The sequence below is a fragment of the Stomoxys calcitrans genome, chromosome 3, assembly GCF_963082655.1.
Source record: "Stomoxys calcitrans chromosome 3, idStoCalc2.1, whole genome shotgun sequence".
NCBI classification, from domain to species: domain Eukaryota; kingdom Metazoa; phylum Arthropoda; class Insecta; order Diptera; family Muscidae; genus Stomoxys; species Stomoxys calcitrans.
In genome coordinates, this window is record NC_081554.1 from 171,948,725 (window position 1) to 171,969,670 (window position 20,946).

The 20,946-nt window shown below is 36.7% G+C and overlaps 1 protein-coding gene and 1 long non-coding RNA gene across 4 annotated transcripts in view; one reads left to right on the plus strand and one right to left on the minus strand.

Annotated features, from left to right (window-relative positions):
- LOC106089926 (disintegrin and metalloproteinase domain-containing protein 10) overlaps positions 1-20,946 on the minus strand; it is a 535,999-nt gene that overhangs the window by 492,434 nt on the left and 22,619 nt on the right. For all 3 annotated transcript variants that reach the window (XM_059364439.1, XM_059364440.1, XM_059364438.1), the window contains exon 2: positions 10,329-11,848. In XM_059364439.1, coding sequence (XP_059220422.1) covers positions 10,329-10,395 — 67 coding nt within the window. In that variant the 5' untranslated portion in view covers positions 10,396-11,848. The remainder of the gene's footprint in view (positions 1-10,328; positions 11,849-20,946) is intronic.
- LOC106087714 (uncharacterized) lies at positions 9,588-9,966 on the plus strand. Its single transcript, XR_001221308.2, has 2 exons — positions 9,588-9,814; positions 9,874-9,966. It is a non-coding gene; the product is annotated as an uncharacterized LOC106087714 (long non-coding RNA).

A 20,946-nucleotide genomic window follows, 5' to 3' on the forward strand; every position in this document is an offset into this window, starting at 1 on the left:
AGGTTTTTTTTTTTTGAAAGGCCATTTCAAATGAACCCTTATTTTCTACCATTCACCGGAACGAGATAAACGGGCAACACACTTTGGGCAACATGTGGCCATTGGATTTTGGGGATAGACCATAACCAATGACCATAAAGTAAAGGTCTACTTTATAGGAATGGTCTAGCGTCTATGGGTGCTACGATGTTGAGGACAAAGCATGGCGGCGCACAAATGTCCACATTACTTCGCTTGAATTGGAAAGCATTTGATATGAGTGGTCTGTCGTGAAGGTCGGTTAATGCTGCTGTGATGACACTGTTCTAGTGAATCCAACCTCACTACTTTTCTATTGAAAACCTTTTTTTTTTACTTAATACAAAATGGACACACTTGATGCGTTTATGCCATAAATAGAGTCTAAGGGAGGAGGAATAGTTAAAAATGGGCCTTTCTGTTGTATCGAAAAACTGTTTTTTCCCCAAAACTAGGATTTTTTATTAAACTGCATGCTTGTTTGCGTGCCGCCTTCATTAAAAGTTCAGGGTCAAGGTTCAATGTCTGCAAGTCAAAGGAATTCTACTTCGTTCATTAAAGTTTATACCTCTTCTTTATTATTATTTTCTATGCTTTTATGTCTTTTAAACCTGTTCAAGAGTTTCATATAAAATAGTGGTGGCTGCTTACAAGCTCCTTGGCACACACGAAGGTCCTAAACAGAAAGCCAGCTGGGATATTAATGATGAGGGATTCCAGCGCACACGATGTCAGTGTCAATTCAACCCTCAATGGTAAAAGAGAAACAACATACAACTAAGAAGTCAGGGCGGAGGTGAAGGACAAGAAAGCAGAACAAATAAACGTGGAGATTGATATAAAGTGAACAAATGTTCAGAGGAAAAAATTTGAACTCTGTGGATTAGAAAGTAAAAAAAAACAAGTAAAAGCGTGCTAAGTACGGCCGGGCCGAATCTTATATACCCTCCACCATGGATCGCATTTGTCGAGTTCTTTTCCCGGTATCTCTTTTAAGGCAAACATATGACCAAAGGAAGGAATTGCTATGATATTGGAACTATAATATCAAGTTATGGTTTGATTTGTACCATAATTGAACTGAATATTGGAGACCATGGAAGAAATTGCGCCCTTTAGGGGCTCAAGAAGTAAAATAGGGAGATCGGTTTATATGAAAGCTGTATCTGGCTATAGACCGATTCAGAGAGAGAGAGAGAAGCAGTTGTACAAAATATCAACCAAATCGGATGAGAATTGCGACCACAAGAGGCTCAATAAGTCAAGATCCCAGATCGATTTATATGGCAGCTCTATCAGGTTATGCACCAATAAAAAACATATTTGGAAATCATAACAAAACACTTCTTGCAAAATTTCAGCCAAATCGGATAACAATTACGTTCTCTAGTGGCTCCAGAAGTCAAGATTCAAGATCGGTTGATATGACAGCTATATCAGGTTATGGACGGATTTGAACCATAACTAGCACAGCTGTTAGAAGTTATAACAAAACACCTCATGCAAAATTTCAGCCAAATCGGATAAGAACTGCGCTCTCTAGAGGCTGAATAAGTCAAGACCCCAGATCGGTTTCTATGACAGCTATATCAGGCTATGGGCCGATTTGAACCACACTTAACACAGTTATTGGAAATCATAACAAAACACCTCTTGCAAAATTTCAGCCAAATCGGATAAAAATTGCGTTCTCTAGTAGCTCAAGAAGTCAAGATTCAAGATCGGTTTATATGGCAGCTATATCAGGCTATGGACCGATATGAACCACACTTAACACAGTTATTGGCAATCATAACAAACCACCTCTTGCAAAATTTCAGCCAAATCGGATAAAAATTGCGTTCTCTAGTAGCTCAAGAAGTCAAGATTCAAAATCGGTTTATATGGCAGCTATATCAGGCAATGGGCCGATATGAACCAAACTTAACACAGTTATTGAAAATCATAACAAACCACCTCACGCAAAAATTCAGCCAAATCAGATAAGATTGCGCCCTCCAGTGGCTCAAGAAGTCAAGATCCAAGATCGTTTTATATGGCAGCTATATCAAGTTATGCACCAATTAAAACCATATTTGGTACAGTTGTTGAAAGTCACAACAAAACACTTCTTGCAAAATTTCAGCCAAATCAGATAAGAATTGCGCTCTCTAGTGGCTCAAGAAGTCAAGACCCCAGATCGATTTCTATGACAATGATATCAGGCTATGGCCCGATTTGAACCACACTTAATGCAGTTATTCGAAATCATGACAAGACGCCTCACGCAAAAATTCAGCTAAATCGGATAATAATTGCGCTCTATAGTGGGTCAAGAAATCAAGATGCCAGATCGGTTTATATGACAGCTATATCAAGTTAAGCGCATATTAAAACCATATTTGGCAAAGTTGTTAGAAATCATAAGAAAATATTTTTTGCAACATTTCAGCCAAATCGGATAGAAATTGAGCCCTGTAGAGGCTGAAGAAGTCAAGACCTCAGATCGGTTTCTATGACAGCTATATCAGAATATGGGCCGATATGAACCACACTTAACACAGTTATTGGCAATCATAACAAACCACCTCTTGCAAAATTTCAGCCAAATCGGATAAGAATTGCGCCCTCTAGTGGCTCAAGAAGTCAAGACTCCAGATCGGTTTCTATGACAGCTATATCAGGCTATGGACCGATTTGAACCAAACTTAATGCAGTTATTGGAAATCATAACAAAACACCTCATTCAAAACTTCAGCCAAATGGGACGAGTATTGCGTCATCTAGAGGCTCAGAATGTCAAGACCCAAGATCGGTTTATATGGCAGCTATATCAAAACATGGACCGATATGGCCCATTTACAATCCCAACCGACCTATACAATAAGTTCCTTGATGAGAGTTGGAGGACTTATTGAACCCTGTTTCAAAACAAAAGCGTGCTCTACACCTTACTCAATAGTCTTAGGGTATGTAGGGCATTGCGTATCAGAAATCATGATCCACTTGCCAGTCAAAATGTTATAAATTATAACACACACTTGCTCAACTTTTATAAGTTATTTGCTATGCAATAGTCTTAGGGTATGTAGGACATGGCGTATCAGAAATCATGATCCACTTGCCAGTCAAAGTGTTATAAATTATAACACACATATGCTCAACTTTTGTAAGCTATATGCTATGCTATTCTTTGAATAAAAAGCATTGAATATGGTCTCAACCTAGAAGATGTTCAAAAAATCACGAAAGACTTTAAAGATCAAAATAAAGGAGGGGCGCAAACAGACAAACCAAAAGAACCTGCCCGTTGCTGTGCTTTGGTCAATGCGGCCCTAGCACAAAAAGCACTTGCAGTGACATATAAGGAGTTTTCAAATGTACAACAAAAAGAGTTTGGCTATGTTGCTGTGTTTGTTGTTCTTAGCATTTATGATTAGTTTGTATCGGAGTGGTGGAAAGTAAGGCTTTCTTCTTATTGAGCCCTATTTTAAAACAAAAGCTTGCTTTACACCGTATTTAAAAGTCTTTGGGTATGTAGGGCACCTTAATCAACTTGACAAAGTTGCTGATAAAGATGCATGGGGTATCAGAAATCATGATCCACTAGCCAGTCAAAGTGTTTTGAATAAGAAAACACACTATCTCACATTTTATAAGTTCTTTGCTATGCTATTCTTTAAATAGAAAGCATTGAATATGATCTCAAGCTGGAAGATGTTCGAAAAATCACAAAGAAAAAATTAAAAAAAAAATTTTATAACATTTTGTCAAAAATATTTTTCTAATTTTTTTTATCATTATTAATTAACAAAATTTTCTGACATGGGTGGCGGTGTCGGAAAGTCAAAAGTCAGATAAAGTGATGCCAAGTATGCTCCACCATCCGACGTTGGTGAGACAGGGAGACGCCTTTTGACTCTCCAACACCGCCACCCCGCAGACTATGTTATAATACTTCTAAGGGGTAAGGATCCGAACCAGCTATGCAGAATGGCCGAAAGGGTCTTACATATGGCATTAGACTGGGCTAGACCCAGAGTTCTCAATGTTAACCCAGATAAGACTGAAATTTGCCTGAGGAAAACGAAGTTGGGCCAATTTAACGGACCACGTTTCCTCAACGAAACGATTTTGATATCTGACAAGGTCCAATACTTAGGTGTGATCTTGGACAGGAAACTGGAATTGGAAGTGTCACATTCAGGAGCGTACTGAGACGGCTCACAGATGTTGCGCACTATATAGAAGGGCCGTAAGCTCGAAATGGGGCCTGGGTCCAAGGATAGTCCACTGGCTCTACAGAAGCTTGAATAGAGCAATACTTACTTACGCCTCAGTAGTTTAGTGGACTGCTATGGAGATAAACTGCAACATAAGGACCAAACAACAGGTTCAGAGAACACATTGTTTTGGCATAGGCGGAGCGATGAGGACTACGCCCACTAGGGCACTGGAGACTATTCTAGATATCCGACCTATTGACACACAGATTAAGTGTGAGTCAGCCAATGCGGCTAAGAGACTTATGGCGATGGGATAATGGATTGAGGAAGGGAGCAGCTCATACAATCGCGGTATAATAGAGGCGACGATGTGAAACCTAGAAGGAAGTAAAGAGGTTTCCGATCGGATACCTGTAACGACACTTGAGGTCGAGTGCGAGGCACTGCTGCCAGCGTCACACTTTTGAAATGACGGGACCCTAGTATTGCCATCTGGAAGATCATGTTACACGGATGGATCAAAGACAGAGTACAGAGTGGGCCAGGGGGTCTACATTGAGGACCCAGTGACTGAGATCTGTTTTAGAATGCCTGAGCATAAAACAGTCCTACAGGCGATCACGGAATGCTTGAGGTGGTATGGTGCTAACGCGTGGACGTCGAGCATGAACATCTTTACGGACAGTAAACAGGCTATAAGGGAAATAACAAGCAGGAAGGTAGGGTCACGAACACTATTGCAGTGTAAGAAGGAGAATAACGCCTTTTCTGAGGATGGCACAATCCGTATGTATTGGGACCGGGCCATAACGAAGTAAGGGGGAATGAAAGGGCAGACAATTTGGCGGTGAAGGCCAGAGGACTGTCGTCAATAAACTTGGTTAACCCGAAGCCTTTGGGGTCGGTGCAGTCCGAGTTAAGGCCGTGCGTGATGAATGGGCATGCTACCCTGTGGAACATTGAAACGGTCGGTAGGACGGCGAAAATCCAAATCGTGAGCAGACGAGGCTATTACTGAAAGGAAGTAAGAAGGAGGTCAGTATAGCTATTGATATCATAACGGGACACAAAGTACTACGAGCTCTCTTATGTAAAATCGGTGCGGCAAGTGATAGCATGTGTAGGGCATGCTGGGACGATGATGAGACGTTGGAGCATTTCCTTTGACATTTCCCGGCTTTCGCGTCTTACAGATACCGGCACTTAGGTGGGGACACAATACCAGATATGAACCTTAGGGGCGTGGCATGGAAATCTATTAAAGATTTTGTAAGAAGCAGGTAATTCCTAACTTAAATTTCTTTGTTCGAGGTTACTTTTTAGTTTTTAGAGCGCACAATAAGCCTATTACTGGCTTAGGTTTATGTCTTTAGTGGCATTGGCATCTGTATCTGCACCCTCTATTCAACCTAACCTAATTAAATTTTAAGATATTGGAGACAAAATATTGTTTAATAGTCCACCAAGTTATTTCTTAATATTGAACTTTTTCTTCGCAACATTGTGATCTAGATTCACTATGCTATGAAACAAAGTTTGAAACCTAATTTCGTAATTGAAACCCCCTTTTTCCAGCTAAAGTCCCTTTTCTGTAAATCCTATCCCACCTAGAATACATGCAAACACATTATTTTCTATATAGAAATTGCGCCTTATGTAAAGAATCCCTACCATCAAGGAAGTAATAAAAACAAATGATATTGGTAAATCTTTACCCAAGGACATTTTATTATATAAAATTACTACTATTCAATAACATCAAATAGTAATACAACTTTTCCCATTGTCACAAAGTTTCAATCACCTGCTGTGCCAATATTAAGAGTCTACGTCATTGGGTTTTATTATCATCCATGCTGCTAGTGTAGCAAGAACCAAAAAGAAAATTATTGAAGACCTTCTAATGTGATTATGTTACTTTTTATTTCTAATACTCTGTCATTATTTCATGGTACGAACCATAGAAGACTGGTCGCTGGGTTAAATTGAGACCAATAGAATGGCAAATAGATGCCATTCGATTTAGCACAAAACCCATATTGGCAAGCAAAATGACCCAGTAGGACACAAATGTCGAATATATTTTACAACGAAAAAAAAAAAAAATAGAAAATAAACAAATAGGCAGTTCCGCCCAATAAGATGGGGGTAGTCTGTTTAAGGAAATACAAACATTTTAAGTTATTTTTAAAGAAAAATTAAAAAAAAAAAATTATGAAAGTTCCTATAATTCTTTTTCGTGGTACTCGCAAAGCTCTTGTTTTCTCAATCTTGAATGTAAATTTCAATGATTTCGATATCGCTAAAATTTATTCTGAGAAAAGGTGTAAGAGGGTCACGAAAGACTAAGGCGTCAACGCGTGATTATCGACCACTTACAAAATGATGGTGTGTTTGACCACATACAAAATGATGGTGTTTTTTGTACTAAATTTCATCCAAATCGGATAAGATTTGTGTCTATAGGGGCTCAAGAAATAAAATAGGAAGATCGATTTATATGGGAGCTATATCAGGTTAAAAACCGATTCAGACCATATTTCGCACGTATGTTAAAGATCATAGATGAAGTCGTTGTGCAAAATTTTAAATAAATCAGACAAAACTGCGCCCTCTAGGGGCTTAAGAAGTGCAATCGGGAGTTCAGTTCATCAAAACATGGGCTGATATTGCACATTTATAGAGATGGGCGATGGGTAAATACCCAAAAGGAATTTACCCGGCAAATTGGATAAATTGGGTAAATACCCGCGTGTTTACCCATTTACACCCAAAATCTGGGTATTTATAATTTTGCAATTATCTTGGGTATAAAAACATTTTGCAAACATTTTTTGATGATTTCGTATTCTTTGTATGTAAACCTGATCTTCTGATCTCATAAAATCGTATTTTTGGTATATATAGCTGCCATAAAGATCGATCTCCCGATATAGAGTATTGAGCCCATGAAAGGAGCATTTTTCATCCGATTTAGATGAAATTTAAAACAGTGCGTTTTGGAAGACTTCCACACTTTTGTATATCAAAACGACAACTTCATACAATTCTAAGAAGTTTCTCCGAACAATCCCTATATCTTAAATAAAATCCCAATTTGCGCCTCTCGACTTCAAAAATGTTGTCCTGGTCTTTCGATATTGGATATTTGACATTCTTGTGATTAAGGTACAGGACACATTTGTTATTCGATTATCGTTAAATTTTGCACAAGTCACTTTGTTGGTCCAAGGACGAGTCCTAAAAGGCCATATCGGATGAAATATTTATATGCGAGCTAATCTGAACGGATTTTGTTCAAAATCAATAGCATTAGTCCTTGGACCAAAAAAGAGACTTGTGCAAAATTTTACGACAATCGAACAACAAATGGGAACTGTACACGGATCACAAGAATATCGAAAGAACAGGAAAAAAAATTTTTGAAGTAGAGATGCGCGAATTAGGATTTTATTTTAGATACATGGTTTCTTCGAAGAAAATTCTTAGAATTGTATGTAGTTTGCGTTTATGCCATACGATTTTTTATTTCTTAATACCCACCACAATAGGATGGGGTTATACTTATCTAGTCATTCCGTTTGTAACACCTCGAAATATTGATCTAAGACACCATAAAATATATATATTCCGGATCGTTTCGACATTATAATTCGATCTAGCCATGGCAGTCCGTCTGTCGAAATCACGATAGCTTTCGAACGCGTATAGCTAGCCGCTTGAAATTTTGCACAGACATTTCTAATTGATGTGGGTCGTTGGGTATTGCAAATGGGCCAAATCGGTTCAGCTTTGGATATAGCTCCCACCTAAACCGGTCTCCCGATTTGGCTTCTTGAGCCCCTGGAAACCTCAATTTTTGTACGATTGGACTGAAGTTTTGCGCATAGTGTTCTCTAATGAGTTCTAACATCTATAACCTGATAAAGATCCCATATAAACCCATTTTCCAATTTGACTTCTTGAGCCCCTGGAAGCCGCAATTTTTGTGTTTTGTTAAGACTTTCAACAGCTTTGCAAGTACGGTCAAAATCGATCTAAAACCTGATATAGCTCCCATATAAACCGATCGCCCGATTTGACTTCTTGAGTCCTTACAAGCCGCAATTGTTGTCCGATTTGGCTGAAAAATGGCACACAGTGTTTTCAAATGACTTCCAATAATTCTGCCTAGTGCTGTCCAAATCGGTCAAGAACATGATATAACTGCCATATAAACCGATCGTTCGATTTGACTTCTTGAGTCCTTACAGCGGAATTTTTGTCCGATTTGACTGAAAAGTTGCACACATTGTTTTCTAATGAATTCCAATATTTCTGCTTATTGCAGTCCAAATCGGTCAAGAACTTGACATAGCTCCCATCTAAACCGGTCTCTCAATTTGACTTCTTGAGTCCCTGGAAGCCGCAATTTTTGTCCGATTAGACTGAAAATTTGCACATAGCGTTTTCTAATGACTTCCTAGTGCGGTCCAAATCGGTCGAGAACTTGATATGGCTTCCATACAAAACGGGTCTATTGATTTGACTTCTTGAGCCCCTAGAAACCGCAATTTTTATCCGATTTAGCTGAAATTTTGCATGTAGTCTTTTGTTATGACTTTGGATAGCAGCGCCAAATACGACCAAAATCGCTCTATAACCTGATATAGCTCCCATATAAACTGATCGCCTGATTTGACTTCTTGAGCCCTTACAAGCCGCAATTTTTGTCCGATTTTTCATGTAGTGCTTTGTTATGACTTCCAACAATTGTGCCGAGTACGGGCAAAATTGGTCTATAACCTGATTGGAAAAAATCACTCCCTCTCTCGCAAGAACTTTTGTGAGCACCACAAAATAAAATTATAGGAATTTTTGTGAAAATGATAATTTTTCAAAATAACTTAAAATGCTTGTAATTCCTTCTTGCAAAGTCTGAAATAAGAAATTAATAAAAAAAGCAAAAAATAAAAATAAATAAAAAAATAGATAAATAAAATATATGTAACAAACAAAATGACAAAAATGATATAAAAGTTCTGAAGAGTTCAAAGTTTAAAAAAATGATTGATTATTCAGGACAAGTTAAGGGACAATGTCCATAAACTTGTCTTCAATCACCATTTTTTTTATAATTATAATTTTCAATTATGTTGCTTCTTGTCGACTTTAGATTTTTATGTTCACAAACTAGTTTGGCTTTAGTTACATAATTATTTTTTTTAATATTTCTACAAACTACCTTGGCTCTCTGCCTACTGGGCATGGAAATGAAAAAGCGAGAGTAACAAAACAAAATCACAATAACCTTTGTCTACTACTATGATTGGCATTCTATTTTAATTAAATTTTCATTCTTCGTTTTCTTCATTCATTTTCATTAGTGTGTGTGTGTGTGTGAGTGTCTTTCTTTTTTCTCTACGTTCGCTTAGCATAGGGTTTTCTATTCAAGGTTCAAATCACTGGCACTATTCTCAGCAACCAACCAACATAGAAAACCAGTCTAAGTATAGCAACAAAATGAAAGCCATCCATTTTGCATAGCCCAACGGAAGTGGGTTGCGAGGAAATGACTGGAAAGAGTTTGAAGGAACTTTAACTGCCCCCTGGTAAATCAAAAAACAATCAATGAAAAATTATTGTGTTACCATAAAGGTCGATCTTTCAGAGACAATGCTAACGCTGAAAAGGGCAACCCACAAAAGGTTAGAGGTCATCATGACATGGCTTGCGAGACCGACAAACAAAAAGATGGTAAATCTGATTATTTTCAATTAAGGAACAACTGAACAGTATTATTGAAGCTTAGATAAATGAAAAACGCAAAAGAAAATGCAAATAAGTATCGAAAAGAATGGAAATCAGTTAAGGCATTGAAGCGAAGGTAATTTAAAGAGAAAAAAGACTTATAAGACGAAATCATGGACGAAGGCGTTTCTAAGTAAAGTCGTGGAGAGAAATTGTCATAATTTAATTTGTTTATAAAATATTTTAAAAGTTGGATTTTTCCCGAAATTTTTTGGAAAATCAGTAAAAACTGGTTAAGTACTGATACTCAGTAAAATGTTGGCAAAATTTTCTTATTTTTATTTTTTTTTTGTTTTTTTCTTTTATTTGACTTACCATTTACGATGATGACTAAAATGATCGCTAAAAAAATCATTTTTAGACCACATTTTGTCGATGACATTCTTTGTGGTGGCAAAATGGCCCAAAATTTGTGACAGCGATAATGATGATGCCGCTTCACACGTTACTCAAGGCTATGATGACGATGACGACAACAAGGACCAGGACCTTCGCGTACCACACGACCGTTTATTATGGAGTTAAAAATTTTTGTTAAATTTATATATTCTATGTTTATTTTGAGCACCGAATTGGAAACTGGAAAGTTTTCAAGCAAAACCTCCCACTTAAAGGGGAAAACCGCGATTGTTTAAAAAACAATTTCCAAGGATAACTTGTCTGGAGCAGGATACTTTTTGGTTGAAGCAAGGGGGGTTATTTCGTTTTTTTTTTTTATTTGTAGTTTTGTTTATTTAATGGCTTTTGTTAAACTCTCCTCACACCCAAAAAAGGGATGTGCACAGTTGAGCGGTGGGGTGGATTTATAGAGTTGTTGATAGAGTGGGAAGATGCCGCTGTGGCAAACGAAACGAAAAAAAGAGTTAAAACTGCGGTTACAGCCAACAACAAACAAATAAATCGAAAATAATGGGGATAGACAGGGATATGAGCCCGTTTTGGTTCTTATTGCTGTTGAGCTTCTAGGCAGCCGCCCCCCACAAACAGGCCTTCGCTTGCTTTCTAGTCTTCGGCTATGGCTATGGATGCTGGCCGCGGTGAACGGAAAAGCTATTTTTTTTTTTTTTTTGGTTTTCTTCTCTTTCTGTATGATGATGAGTCGTTGTAATCAACACAAAACCACCGGAAAACGAAAAGGTTTACAGTACAACACAATGGCTGAGGGGTGGGGGAAGGATTTGTGTACCCTGAACTTCAGCGATTATCGTAATTGCGGTATTTCATACAATGGCTATGAGTTGACGTCTGCGACTGGCTGTGAGTTGCCTTAGTCCTGGCTGTTGCAGCCAAGCAGGACTTTCAACAATTATTGTATAAATGTCGAGGAGTATATAATGGCAGTTGTAGTGGTTTTTTTTCCTTATTTCGATTGTGCTGCTTGAGGCTCTTCAAAAATATTCCCTGTTTTTTGTTGTGCTATAAGGGATTATGGAAGAGTGAGTTTATATTTTTGGAATATTTATTATTATTTGCTTTTTATTTTCTTTTTCGATTTTGCTCCTTTTTCTGTATTGCATGGCCAATTTGGTGCGAAATATCAATTTTATGGAGTGAGGACTTTTCTCTTCCCTGTTTTGAGCTGGCCAGACACCCTCGAGCTGCCTACACTTTTTATGTGTAATTTTATATACTCAGCTTTTGTGTGATTATTGTTGCATTTCATTTTTTGCCTTCAATAATACCATCATTAATAATATCCCAGTATGCCATAAGGGATATGGCCAAAGGGTTTTTTGTAAATTGAGTTTTTTTTTTTTAATTATTTTGCGATTATTCGCATATTGATTGGTTGTGGTGGAAGTTTTTGTTGACATTTAAATCCATGGCTTTGAAATCTGCAAAAGAAAAGAACATAAAAACATGTTATTGAATGGAAATTATTTTCATTAAAAATCACAAAAAAAATAGAAAAATAAGTACCAATAAGCAGAAAGTTAGCAAGATTATAACATTTAATAAAGCAAAGTATTAAATGATGTTTTAGAGCATATTGTAAAATATGCTTTAAAACACCAACGAAAACAAAACCCTTCAAGGCCTCTAGAGATGACATAAGTTTAAATAATTGATGAAATAATCAAAAGCTATACACATCATATCAAAACAAAATGACTTGATTGTGCATGGGCCACAAGCCATGCTTTAAGTCGACAGCAATCGTAACACTACTTGGAGTATTTAGTAGAAAAATCATATGAGACGAAAGAGTTCTTGGAGTATTCAAGACAAACAAAACTCAAAATTAGGCAAAGGATTAGTGGGAACGGGGGCTCCAGTTCTTTAATGGAATGTTCAAGGACAAAATATGCAAAAGTAGGGGCATTATTTAAGAAAATAAAAACAAAATCAGACGAAGTAATACTTGGAGTGTTTTAGATCAAATCTTCAATGCATTTCAACATTTCGGAACAAAATGGCTTGATTGTGTATAGCTACAAACCATGCTTTAAGTCGAAAGTAAGCGTAGGACTACTTGGAGTGTTAAGTGGAAAAATTAATCAGACGATAGAGTTCTTGGAGTATTTAAGAGAAATATAACTCAAAATTAGGCAAAAGGGTAGTGGGAACGGGGGTCCAGTTATTTATTGAAATGTTCACGGGAAAAATTTGCAAAAGTAGGGGATTGTTCAAAGTAAGACGAAGGAGTACTTGGAGTGTTTTCGATCAAATGTTCAACACATTTCAATATTTCAGATCAAAATGGCTTGATTGTGTATAGCTACAAGACATGCTTAGGTCTACAAGACAAAATTAGGTCTACTTGGAGTGTTTTAGTAAAAAAAATCATATCAGACGAAAGAGTTCTTGTAGCATTCAAGAAAAATAAAACACAAAATTAGGCAAAAGAGTAGTGGAAACGGGGGCCTCAGTTCTTAAATTCAATGTTCATGGGCAAAATTTGCAAAAAATAGGGTTAAAAAAAAAACAAGGAAGCAGTACTTGGAGTGTTTTAGATCAAATCTTCAATGCATTTCAACATTTCAGAACAAAATGGCTTGAGTGTGTATAGCTACAAACCATGCTTTAAGTCGAAAGTAAGCGTTGGACTACTTGGAGTGTTTAGTGGAAAAATGAATCAAACCAAAGAGTTCTTGGAGTATTCAAGAGAAATAAAACTCAAAATTAGGCAGAGGAGTAGTGGGAACAGGGTCCTCAGTTCTTTAATTCAATGGTCACGGGCAAAATTTGCAAAAATTGGGAATTGTTCAAAATAAGACGAAGGAGTACTTGGAGTGTTTAAGATCAAATGTTCAACACATTTCAATATTTCAGATCAAAATGGCTTGATTGTGTATAGCTACAAGCAATGCATTAACTCGGAAGTAACCATAGGACTATTTGGAATGTTTGGTAGAAAAATCATATCAGACGAAAGAGTTCTTGGAGTACCCAAAAGTAATAAAACACAAAATTAGGCAAAGGATTGGTGGAAACGGGGACTGCAGTTCTTTAATGGAATGTTCATGGACAAAATTTGCAAAAATAGGGGGATTGATCAAGGGAAAAAAACAAACGAAGGCGTACTTGGAGTGTTTTAGATCAAATCTTCAACATATTTTAAATTTGGAGTGTTTGAGACGAAATCTTCAAAAGAAATATACACACATATCTTTATTGACGGCATATATAGCAATATATAGTTCACAAACAGAAATCATGTTGTAGCTTTATGGCAGACAAGGCAATACTTGGAGTGTTCATTGAAAAAAATCACATTGGCAGAAGTTGGATGGTTCAAGACACATAAACTTTCTAAAATCTATAGATAAATTTGTATTGGCAGAGAATACCATTAATTTTAGAACAAACAATTAAAAGCGTGCAAAGTTCGGCCGCGAAGACTTTACATATACCCCACCATGGGTAGCATGTATCAAATTCTTTGCCCGGTATCTCTTTATTGGCAAAAAAAAATATAATAAATAAGTGCTATGCTATTGAAGCTATATCCGCTTATAAACCTAATCGGGCCATACTTGACTTGGATGTTAAAGACAATAGTATATTCCATTGTGTAAAATTTCAATCAGAATCGGTTAAAAATTGCGCCATAGAGGGACGTAAGAAGTAAAATGGGGAGATCGGTTTGCATGTGAGCTATATTAGGTTACGGACCGATTCCGACCATATCTGGCACCATGTATTAGAGGGCATAAAAGAAGTCACTGTGCAAAATTTCAGCTAAAACGGATAAGAAATACGCCCTCTAAAGGCTTAAGAAGCAAAATCGCCAGTCCGGTTTATACTGTGCAAAATTTCAGCTAAATCGGATAAGAAATACGCCTTCCAGAGGCTCAAGAAGTAAAATCGAGGTAAAATCGATTTTTTATAAGATTATGAACCGATTCAGACCACACGTTTGTTACAGCTCATGGATACAGTGACTGTGAGAAATTTTAGAAAAATCGCATAGAATTACGCCCTCTAGAGGCTCAAGAAGTAAAAACGGAGATCGGTTTATATGGGAGCAATATCAGGTTAAAGACCGACTCAAACCATACTCGGTACCTCCATTAAATGTCATAGAAGACGCCATAGTACAAAATTTTAGCCAAATCCGATAAGAAATGAGCTCTCTAGAGGATCAAAAAATAAAATCGGAAGGTCGGTTTATATGGGAGCTACATCAGGTCTTGAGACGATTTGAACCATACTTGGCACGTAAGTTGGAGAAGTCAATCAGCGAAATGGGATAAAAACTTACCCCTTTAAAGGCTCAAGAAGTAAAATCTGGAGCTAGGTTTATGTGGGAGCTATATCTAAATGGACTGATATGGCCCACTTACAATCCCAACCGACCTACACTAATAGAAAGTATTTCTGCAATATTTCGAGGGCCTAGCTTAAATCCTTCGAAAGTAAGCGTGATTTCGACAGACGGACAGAAATGAACAGATCGACTATATATATAAAAATCAATTTGTCTTTGCTTCTTCCGTATAGACTCAAAAACGGCTAAACCAATTAACTTGAAATTTTCACAGATTATGTAGGTTGGTCTGGAAGGAAACATAGGCTATATCATTTTTTGATATCGGAAGGGGGGCGGACCCTCCCCTTACCTCAAAAGTACCACCCAAAAATAAAAGTGTTCCGATCGGGACAATATGGGACTCAAATAAAAGGTAATCGGGAGTAGAGTACGAATTTCATAATTGGGTCCAAGTAACTGGGGGCCCGCCCCAGCCCCAAAACCACCTAAAATAGGTTTATTTGACGATCATTACAATATGGGACTCAAATGAAAAGTTTCCGGGCGTAGATTACGAATATGGTCAAGAAGTAGGAATGAGCTTCATAATTATTGATAACGGAAGGGGCGGACCCCCACCGATACCCCGAAAACACCACTCAAAATCAAAAGTGGACCGATAAGGACAATATGGGTATCAAATGAAAAGTATGCGGGAGTAGATAACGAATCTGGCATACAAATTCATGTCGAAGAATAGGGGGTCACAACAGTCACGGATGTTCGGAACAAATAAACCGGATCACTCGGTTTATTTGTTCCGTATAGACTGAAAATCGGCAGAACCGGTTTTCTCGAAATTTTGGCATATTGTGTACGTTGGTCTGGAAGGAAACATAGGCTATATAATTTTCGGTATTGGAAAGGGTACGGACCCATCCCCTTATGCCAAAAACACAACCCAAATCAAAAGTGGACCGATCGGAACAATATAGGTATCAAATGAAAGGTATTGGAGAGTAGAATACGAATATGATACTAAAATTTGAGTCTAAGTACCTATCGGACCGCACCAACCCCAAAACTCCCCCGAACAGACATATTGGACGTTCATTTCAATATGGGGCTCAAATGAAACGTATTCGGGAGTAGATTTTGAATCTGCCATACAAAATCAGATGGTAGTATAGGGGGTCATGTCACCCCTCAAAAACGCCATTAGACCCATTGTGACTATATGATACTTGGCTGAACCGATTGTCTTAAAATTTTCATAGTCTGTGTACGTTTGTCTCGAAGGAAACATAGGATATATAATTTTTAAATATCGGGTGGAGGCGGACCCACCCCTTTACCCCAAAAACGCCACCCATATCCGAAAGTGGTCCGATGGGCACAATAAGGATATCAAATGAAAAGTATTGGAGACCCGAAAACGAATATGGTATTAAAATTTGGGTTCAAGTTATATTTGCGATGAAGTTTAGGTGGCGCTTTTCCTCCTAAAGATACGTCCAATGGGTTATTTGACCCATTATGACAATATGGGACTCAAATGAAAGGTATCTGAGAGTAGAAAACGAATTTGATATCCAATTTTGGTGCCAAAACTTCATTTCTGTTGGGAATAAAGAACCAATTTGATATCTATTATCAGTGCAAAGTGCCGATGGTCGTCCCAGCCCCAAAACACCCTTCAAACGGTTCATATCTACCGGCCATGGCAATATGGGGCTTAAATTAAAAGGATTTGGAAGTGCAGCACGAATTTGATATCCATATTTGAGTCGAAATTTCTGACATATCCCTAAGGAAGAACATTACCACCAGGAACCGAGAAGGCGCAAATTCTCACACATCAATGAGTGTTTTTCCATTCAAGTTTAAACTCAATGATAAGGAACTTTTTTTTATAGCCAAGTCCGAACGGCGTCCCGCAGTGCGACACCTCTTTGGGGAAAATTTTTAAATGACCATGCCTGGATTTGTATCTCGCAAATATCGCCAACATTAAGAGGGGATAAACACCGCTTTGTCCGATGTTTTCGTCAGAATTCGAATGCGTTCAGCGTCATATGCTACAATGGCACGAATTCAATATCCGCATTCAGGGCGAATTGTTCCTCCCTAATAAGATATTAGAGAGTTCAAGAAGGCGCAGCGGAGCGGGCTCGCTTCGGATATTATCTATAAAAAAAATTTGACAAAATATTTTTAAAAATAAAATTTTGACAAAATTTTCTATAGAAATAAAATTTTGACAAAATTTTCTATAGAAACAAAATTTTGACAAAATTTTCTATAAAAATAAAATTTTGACAAAATTTTCTATAGAAATAAAATTTTGACAAAATTTTCTATAGAAATAAAAATTTTGACAAAATTTTCTATAGAAATAAAATTTTGACAAAATTTTCTATAGAAATAAAATTTTGACAAAATTTTCTATAGAAATAAAATTTTGACAAAATTTTCTATAGAAATAAAATTTTGACACAATTTTCTATAGAAATAAAATTTTGACAAAGTTTTCTATAGAAATAAAATTTTGACAAAATTTTCTATAGAAATAAAATTTTGACAAAATTTTCTATAGAAATAAAATTTTGACAAAATTTTCTATAGAAATAAAATTTTGACAAAATTTTCTATAGAAATAAAATTTTGACAAAATTTTCTATAGAAATAAAATTTTGACAAAATTTTCTATAGAAATAAAATTTTGACAAAATTTTCTATAGAAATAAAATTTTGACAAAATTTTCTATAGAAATAAAATTTTGACAAAATTTTCTATAGAAATAAAATTTTGACAAAATTTTCTATAGAAATAAAATTTTGACAAAATTTTCTATAAAAATTAAATTTTGACAAAATTTTCTATAGCAAAAAAAATTTTGACAAAATTTTCTATAGCAAAAAAAATTTTGACAAAATTTTCTATACAAATAAAATTTTGACAACATTTTCTATAGAAATAAAATTTTAACAAAATTTTCTATAGAAATAAAATTTTCTATAAAAATAAAATTTTGACAAAATTTTCTATAGAAATAAAATTGTGATAAAATTTTCTATAGAAATAAAATGTTGACAAAATTTTCTATAGGAATAAAATTTTGACAAAATTTTCTATAGAAATAAAATTTTGACAAAATTTTCTATAGAAATAAAATTTTGACACAATTTCTTGTAAACAAAAAATTTGACAAAATTTTTTAAGTTCGAAAATCGCGACAACATTTTTCGACAAAATTTTCCACAAAATTAAAAATTTTAGAATATTTTTAAGGAATTTCTATTTCTAATAAATTTAAGTTTATGCCTTTAATTTGCTCTAATTTTTTGTTTGACTGCCTTTTTTCCTCCCTTTTCCTCTCTATGAGGTTTAATTTGTAACATTTTTGCACTTAATGAACTCAAAGTTGAACTTAATTTGCATGTTTTGTAATTGTTTAATTAGGTTTAGTTGTTGTTGTTGTTGGTGGCTTATAATTCAAGTGATGGATATGTGGACCTCCGAAGGGGTTCCATGCATCCCATGAGTTATGGGGAAAAACACAGTTCAAATATTGTAGTAAACAATTTTTGGCAAAGGCTGTCGTTTAATGAAAATTTGCTGGGGGGAAATTGAGTTTTGAGGAAAAAAGTATTGTGACTAATTAAAAAATAAGCTAATGAAATATGTTCATGAACAATTTTCTTTTTAAATTGAGTGTTTTACCAAAAAGCCTTTATTATTGAATTTTAAATAATTCCTAAAAACTCTTTATTCCCTAAAAGTCCATTAAATATGGAAATTTGCCCATTACAAGTTTCATTTTTTTTTTGTATTTTCCACTTGAGATCTGTAAAAGAGCCATTGCAACAAAATCTTCACTTATCAATCGTCTGCCCCATTGTTGCAGTAATATGGAAAAACAGAAGTAAATGGACTTTCCATTTGTCCATGTCAATTCCCAGTAAATCCAGTTATGCCTTTGTCGCCGCCAAGCAGCAACCCACCACACTCATTGAGTCACTGACTCACGCACTCACTCACTCATAACTCATGCCCCCATGGTGCAGTACTCAAGAATGAGGACAACGATAAGAAAAACCGCATTTTCTATGGCACAAAATCATTAAAGATCAATTGAGAAGAAATTGAATTGAAAGGCGAACAGTAAAAAATGGAAAAAATAAAATCCACAATCAAATCGATCCATAAGACGCAACAAGCAACAGAAGATTTTTTCCGGGAACCCAACACGAATCAACCAACCAACACCATCATGTCAATGGAGAAGCGAACAATACGCCGCAGACGACGATAAGAATTTGTATGAAAAATTACTTCAATGATGAAGGAGTACCAATATGGCCACAATGCCACAAAAGGGGTTCGGGTGGCAGGGGTGTGAATAAATTAAATATGCCTGTTGGAAGTATTGATATGGCATATGCCATAGCAAGAGGTGAGGGAGGGTAAGGGCAGGCACCGCCACCCAGTGCTCATGGGTCACATGGAATAACAACAATAATAAATGTTCACTTAAAAGATATCAAACAGGAAACATGTGTTGTGCGTAGTTTGTTCTTAAAAAAACCGGCATATTATTCAACCAGAAGTGTGTAAAAGACTTTTTTTTGTGGTTATCGGGTAAGTTGTACTCAACCACATTAGGTTTTTTTTTGAGACTTGAATCAATGCAATTGCTTAAAAATTCAAAACATCGTTACATAAGGAGAAATTCTTTAGCAAATTCAGTGGACATTTTATTTCAAAGCTAATTTAGTCAACATTTTATTCTAAAGAAAATTTTGTGAAAATTTTATTTCCATAGAAAATTTTGTCAAAATTATATTTCTCTGTTTGCGCTTTTCAGCGCTTTTCGACAGGTTCCACTGTAGGCAACTTGTATCTCGCCTACAGTGGAACCTGTCTCCTTACGAAGAGAGAATGTTCCATTTACAGAAAGCACAAAATACCCGAGTGTTTTGCTGGACAGAAAACTGAACTTCAAATCCAACATTTTGGAAAGGGCAAGAAAGGCAACTCTTGCCCTATCAGCTGCAAGAGAGCCATTGGCAAAAGTTGGGAGTTTAGACCGCGTGTTATGCATTGGGTATATACTGCAGTTGTCAGACCTATAATGCTATATGGTGTTGTGGTTTAGTGGACGGCGCTTCAAAAATCCACCTACCAAAGGATGGCTTGTTTATGCATCACAGCCGAACTAAGGACGACACCATCTGACATTGTGGTTGGAAAAATTGCAGCGACCTCTGCCGTGAGGTTAAGGGAGCTTTCTCATTTGCCATGTGGCGGCTACGGACAATGTGTTATCCTTGATACAATATCCAATGTTCCAGGCAGTGTGGATGACACCCTAACTGAGCTGATTTTTGATAGAAAGTACTGTACCACCATTCCTGGTAGAACCGATTGGAACTACGATATCCCTGGTAACAAAAGCTTCTATATGGATGAGTCCAAACGAAACGACCAGATGGGCTTTGGGGTGTACTCAAAAGATCTAGAACTGGTCAAGGTTACCCGACCACTGCAGTGTGTATCAAGCAGAGATCCTTGCAATTAAGAAAGTGGTGGAATGGTTGAGATATAATGTCATTATGACGATTGGCATGAATATCTTCTTAGACAACCAGGCAGCCATTAAATCCCTGGACAACGTATTTCGGAACACAAAAACCGCCCTCGACTGTTGCAGATCTCTCAACGAGTTGGCTGAATACTACCAGGGTGCCACGTGGCAGAAATATCCCAGTGAATTGTAAAGCGGACGATCTTGCGAGAATAAGAACTAGCCTAAACATTCCAGGGATACTGGGTATGCTTCTAAAGACATGTAAGCTAAGTTTTCAGGACCAGGCCCGAAGGACAACGAATGATAGATGGTCATAAAGAGGGGGCTGTGAGCATTCCAAAACTATGTGGCCTCATCTAGACTTGAAGAGGTCTACTACCGCTTTGCTGTCATGGGCTAGAACAGACAGGTCACTGTCTAATCGGAAAACATGCTGATAGACTGAAGGTTGCCAGCAATCACTTTTGCAGAAACTGTGAGGACATCGAAGAGAAAGAGACTATAGAACACCTTATGTGTCAGAAGGAGCTCCACTTTAGGTTGTCATTTCTTTGAGAAACTGTCTGATTAAGCGGATGTTATTAACATTCGCCAGTTATTGGGCTTTTTAAAGCGATCTGGAAGATTGACCGGTAGGAACTAGAAGGCA